This window comes from Apaloderma vittatum, unplaced genomic scaffold (assembly GCF_000703405.1).
Source record: "Apaloderma vittatum isolate BGI_N311 unplaced genomic scaffold, ASM70340v1 scaffold25690, whole genome shotgun sequence".
Taxonomy (NCBI): Eukaryota; Metazoa; Chordata; class Aves; order Trogoniformes; family Trogonidae; genus Apaloderma; species Apaloderma vittatum.
In genome coordinates, this window is record NW_009696669.1 from 7,807 (window position 1) to 13,282 (window position 5,476).

At 55.1% G+C, this 5,476-nt stretch overlaps 2 protein-coding genes across 2 annotated transcripts in view; one reads left to right on the forward strand and one right to left on the reverse strand.

The window, feature by feature from the left end:
- The window catches only part of DNAJC16 (DnaJ (Hsp40) homolog, subfamily C, member 16), a gene marked incomplete at its 5' end in the record, with an annotated part of 8,924 nt that extends 7,596 nt beyond the window's left edge, over positions 1-1,328 (forward strand). Inside the window, 2 exons of the mRNA XM_009875911.1 lie at positions 148-318; positions 685-1,328. Coding sequence (XP_009874213.1) covers positions 148-318; positions 685-1,081 — 568 coding nt within the window. The remainder of the gene's footprint in view (positions 1-147; positions 319-684) is intronic.
- A 3,320-nt stretch (positions 1,329-4,648) lies between these two features.
- The window catches only part of AGMAT (agmatine ureohydrolase (agmatinase)), a gene marked incomplete at its 5' end in the record, with an annotated part of 1,508 nt that continues 680 nt past the window's right edge, over positions 4,649-5,476 (reverse strand). Inside the window, 3 exons of the mRNA XM_009875923.1 lie at positions 4,649-4,722; positions 4,851-4,935; positions 5,229-5,353. Of these exons, the coding sequence (XP_009874225.1) occupies positions 4,649-4,722; positions 4,851-4,935; positions 5,229-5,353 (284 nt within the window). The remainder of the gene's footprint in view (positions 4,723-4,850; positions 4,936-5,228; positions 5,354-5,476) is intronic.

Below are 5,476 nucleotides of genomic sequence, written 5' to 3' on the forward strand. Positions count from 1 at the left end.
TCTGGCCATTGTGCTGATTAAACTGGCTTCAGCTACAGGGCCCGGGGCTGGCTCGGTGTTAAGCGGGAAGGGAATGAGCTCACGGCTTCATCCTCCATCGCTCCCGGTTCCTCGTTGCCCTTTCACTCGGTCAGTGTTTTGTTGCAGCAGGGTTCCCAAGAAGGGCTTTGTGGAGGTGACCGAGCTGACGGACATCAACTACAACAGCAACTTGGTGCGCCTGAGGCCGGGTCACATGAACGTGGTCTTGATCCTTTCCAACTCCACCAAAACCATGCTCCTCCAGAAGTTTGCCCTGGAAGTCTACACGTTCACAGGGTAAGTTGGGGCCCCCTCCTGGGTTGTAGCACCTTGTGCGATGCTGCTTTGCTGACCAGGTAGGATTGCCACGAGCAAAGTGGCCTCTGCACTCGATGAGCCATCAAAACCCGAGCGGCCTTTCCCGGCCCTGCTCAGGGGAGGTGGCCGGACAGGTCTGGTGCTGCCGCTGCTTTGGCTACATCCACATTTCAACAAAGGGAGAGCACGGCAGCGCTGCACCCTGGGGAGTTGTCACCTCTGCTGGGCTGGGTTCAGAAAGGAGCTCTGCACCTGCCCTTGTTTACAAACACTTCCCTGCCCAGTAGGAATCTGACCCAGCTCGGGAGACGTGCTAATCCTGTTTGACCTCTGCTCTTCCCCCAGGAGCAGCTCTCTTCATTTCTCCTTCCTCAGCCTGGACAAGCACCGGGAGTGGCTGGAGTACCTGTTAGAGTTCGCGCAGGATGCGGCCCCCATCCCGAACCAGTACGACAAGCATTTCCTTGAGCGTGACTACACGGGCTACGTCCTGGCTCTGAACGGCCACAAGAAATACTTCTGCCTCTTTAAGCCTCACAGATCAGGGGACGAGGGGGGAACCCTGGGATCGTGCGAGGATTACGATTCCTTGCTACACGCGGAAGCCCGAGGGAAATCCTCCTGCAGCCCAGCATCGAGATCCATTAAAAACAAATTACACAAATTGTCCTTTTGGATGGAACGCCTCCTCGAGGGTTCCTTACAGAGGTTCTATATCCCCTCGTGGCCTGCGCTAGACTGAGGGCTTTTAAAGAGATTCTAACGGACAAACTTTTTATGAAGATGACAAGGGACAGCTCTTTCCAGGAACACACAGACAAGCCTGACAAACGGACCTTAGGTTTTAGGTGAACTCTCCTAGGGCCGATGACTAGAAAAATCTCTCCCCGTGCCGGAAGCCCAGGAGTGCAGCCAAGCGCCCCGAAATTCCCTCCACCGACTCGTTGAGCGTTTGGATGCCGTACAACCGAAGAGCCAAGAAGTCCGGTTTTTTTCCCTTCTCGTCCTGCTGCATCTGCTTCCTGAGTCGTGCCCGTTCCAGCCCTCGTTTTACCTCAGTTGAAGAAAAAAAAACCCACAAACCCGTGACTTCTCTGCCAGAAGACTCGGTCCAGACCGAGTTCTCTCTCCCCTTCCCCGCGTGCTTAGCCCATGGTGCATGGTGTAACACTGGCAAGACCCTGCAGATCCTCCCAGGCGCTGCCCTACCGAAAGGCCTCCTCCCGCCAGGCGGCTCGTACTTTATCACCTTTCCCCGGGGTAAGTGATCTCGAGTACGACCGGGAGCGCCTCCCTCGTAGCAAACCTGTCGCTGGGACTCGCCCAGGGTGTGGGCTGGCAGGTGACCAGCATGGCCCGTGCTCCTCGTGTCATAGCGCCACGTGCAGCTTCACCGCAGCCGGGCAGGGAAGGGGTTTTGCACGGCTATAAATACTGTAAAGGTGTTGAGCCATTTCAATGTCACATTGATTTTTTCAGATGCCTTTCTGCTTCGGTCGATTTTAGACAATGTATCCTAGAGCCATAACTTTTGTGTCCTCAGATTGTAGGCGTGAGCTGCTATGAGCCAGTAGATGCATAAAAGAAATTCTACCTAGCTGCTAGGGAGTCACGGCGGGCTCCTTTCCAACACCCTTACATCTGTAGTACAAACCAACCTTTCTTTGTATCAAGGAACCTAATTCTTCGATGATTGTATTCCTGAAACGTTCCCCCAGAAGTGCTGTGTCACCCCACCATCGCTTACGTGTGAAACTCATTTCGGTTCAGGTCTGGGTTTAAGATGTTTGGTTTCATCCTCTCACCTCTTGCCACAAACGTTTGTTTCACCATGTGCAAGGCTGCCACCTTGGTTGGTTTCTTTGTTTGCCATCAGGGATTTTTTGGTTTTGTTTTATTTTCATCTTTTGAACTCATAGGTCTGTTTGATGCTAGAACAGTCATAAAGCGCAGGGTTTGGTTCACGCTTCGCTCCACCAGCGCCCCAACAGCCACTTCCAACGCCGCCCAAGGCCGCGGCGGGGAGAGGGCGGCCTTTGGGCAGGTGAGCAGCGGGCTCGCGCCTCCCTTCTGCTCCTCGAGCGATAAAGCAAAGCAGCAGGACTTCCCTTCATGGCCAGGACTGAAATCCTGTGGGCTCAATCTTCCTTTTCGCTGCTCCAGGGCTGATGCTGTCGCCCGGGCTGGTCCTTGCGCGGTTCGGCCGCGGCGCTGCCAAAGCAAGGGGATCCCAGCAGGGCTCTGAGCCTGACGGCAGAGCAGCTCGGCTCAGCACATGGTGTTAATTTAAAGCTCACTCGGCCCTTGCCACCTTAGCTCCCATCTTGGCAGAGCAGCCAGTTAGGAGGAATAATGATCCCTGAGCTCACTGCTGATCCCACACGGGATCCGGGAATGCTCAAGTCGTTTCGCTGCCTGTGTGACCCAGTCACTCACAAACCCTCGGCTGGCTGCGTTCTCCTCGCCCTGGGAGCAGACGGGTGTGCTCCCACCACCGCTGCCTCCGACATCCTGCACAAGGTACTTCCAAATAAAGGCTACGATGCCACCGAGTGACCCTACGTGAGGTTACGTAATGTGAGCTCAGCAGCCTCTGGGCTGCAGCTTGACTGAGGCACTGAAGTAGGAAGGAAGGTGAGGTCTTCTCCCTGCCGGAGAGCTCTGAGGCGCACACGTTCTGCTGAAACAGAGCGGGAGGGGGAACAAACCGCTGGCCTGACGCTGCTGGACTTCATTTTCTTTTCCCGCAGCTCACCACGCAGGATGTGGCCAGGATACGTTTTTTTAGCCCAGTGGAAGGCTCTGCATCAATTTTCAAACATTTGCAAAAGCAAAAATATACTCTCTGGGTCTCCAGCTGTCTCTTCAGCTGGTCAGAAACCATGAGGAAACCCTCGAACGTTAAAAAAGAAGTGCCTAGTTGTGCTACGACGAGGGAATCGAGCCCTGCCCTAAGTGAGAAGCCTTTATGGCCTTCAAAACACAGTTCCTGTGCTGCACACCCCTGCTGGAACCCTGGGTTTGATTTTCTTTTTAGCACAGGTCTCCTCCCCTTTCAGACGGAGTTGTGTCGAAGGAGCGCGGGCAGCAGTGCCCCGGCTCGCCGGCCGCGGCAGGACGGGAGCACAGCTCCTGTTTGGCTCGAATCTGCCCTTCGCTGCTCATAACCAGGTCACACCAACTGGGCTCCTGTCGCTGTTTGGTTGAAAACCATCTTTCCCGGGCCGAAGCGAACACCCAACTTCTAAACCCCTGGTTTTGGTCGCTTCGGTGGCCGTCGCGGAGCTCCGGGCACTTGCTTGTAGCAGAGCGTGGTGGGAGGCCGCTGACGCCTCAGGTCTGGCCGCCCTCTCCCAGCGGCCGCGAGCCGTCGCCCCTCGATTATTTCCCAACCTGCCGCCTCCGTTATCGTCAGCGAAGCGCCTTCCCGGTTCCTTTATGCACACGGCGGTTCGTAACCCAAAGATGGAGGAAATTCAGTCCTAGTGCACTAGTCCAGTGAAACAGGAGCGGTCACACGCTGCTCATAAGCTGAGGCGAAGGGACACAAGCCCCTGGGCTAAAGGTTGTAACAAAACTCCTTCCTGGCTGCCTGCGCCGCGAGCTGGCCAGGGAGGAGCAGACTGACCCAGCCTGAGCAGTAGGACTGAAAACTAGGTACATATTTTGCACTTTTGATACTAGGAGGGGGGGGAGAATTAACTTATTTGGCAAACTTGTCTCTTTTATTTTTGGTTTTGGTTTGGTTTTCGGTTTTTTATTTTATTTGTATTCGTGAACAGGCACTGATGTCATTTTGTTTTGAGGCGATTACAGACTCGCAACCAAAATAAACTATTTTAATGTGTGACGAGGTGGCTCCGTGTTTCCATGTACACGCTCCCCTCCGCATCAGCGCAGAAATCCCAGGAGCAATTAAAACGCTCCTGCCAGAGGAGATCCCTGGTTAACCCCAGCAAGAAATAGAGTCACCCACACCCCTGATCTCAGAACGAGCCCCAGGCCACCCTCGGCTGCCCTCCCTTCCCCTGCGTTCCTTGTCCTGCTGCTGCGTCTTAATGGGAGAAACCTTTTCCTGGGGACAGTTTTGCCACAAGCTGCAATGAGCCGGGTGAGGAATTCCAGCCACGAGAGCAGAGGTGAGACACCGTTAGACTTGTCTTTTCCTTTCCCGGATAAAAGGGCTGTGAAAAGCTCCCTATAGTTTATCATAGCTTAAAAATTACCTTTTCAAGTGGTAAATGGCATTTATTCCTTACTGCAAAGCCCGCTGAGGGGACCGGGGACTGGGCTGAGGTGGGAGCTGCCCTCACACTGTCTTCACTCCGGGGAGAATGCAGAGCATCTCGAACAGCAGGTTTGCCCCCAGGAGGGCTGTGTTACCTAGGAAAAGACAAAAAAGGGGAAAAACAAGAAAAAAACAAGCCGTGAATGCCCAAGTGCTTTCCCCCGGGGTGGTTGACCACCCCTCCAGGCGCACACGGCTGCTTCTGAACCGTCTTTACACTCACCAGAGACATCGTACATCGGGGCGACTTCTACAAGGTCACATCCCACCACGTTCAGCCCTTTGCAGCCACGAATAATCTCCAAAGCCTGGGGAGGGAAAAAAAAAAAAAACCAAACAGCCCAAAATAGATTTGGGCTCAAGAAAGACACCTGACCTAGCAGGACGTGTCAGGGCTCTGCTTTCCCCATAGGAAGATAAGGAAACCCAGCCCCTAGGGACCGAATCACGTCAGTTGGACCTTTCCTTTCCTCATCACCACGAGAAAACACTCCCCGGCCTCTGTCACACTCTGCCTTGCGGCGCTGGTGGCATGACCTCCTTGGACAACAGCAAAATCTTCCAGCTCCCATCGGGAAACGAAGCTGCCTGCCCCCCTTACCTGCGCCGGCGTGAGCCCGGCGATCTCCGGCGTCCCCGTGCCCGGGGCGTACGCAGGGTCCAGCCCATCGATATCGAAGCTGATGTACACCGGCTTGTCCCCCATCTGCTTCCTCACCTGCCCCCCTTACCTGCGCCGGCGTGAGCCCGGCGATCTCCGGCGTCCCCGTGCCCGGGGCGTACGCAGGGTCCAGCCCATCGATATCGAAGCTGATGTACACCGGCTTGTCCCCCATCTGCTTCCTCACC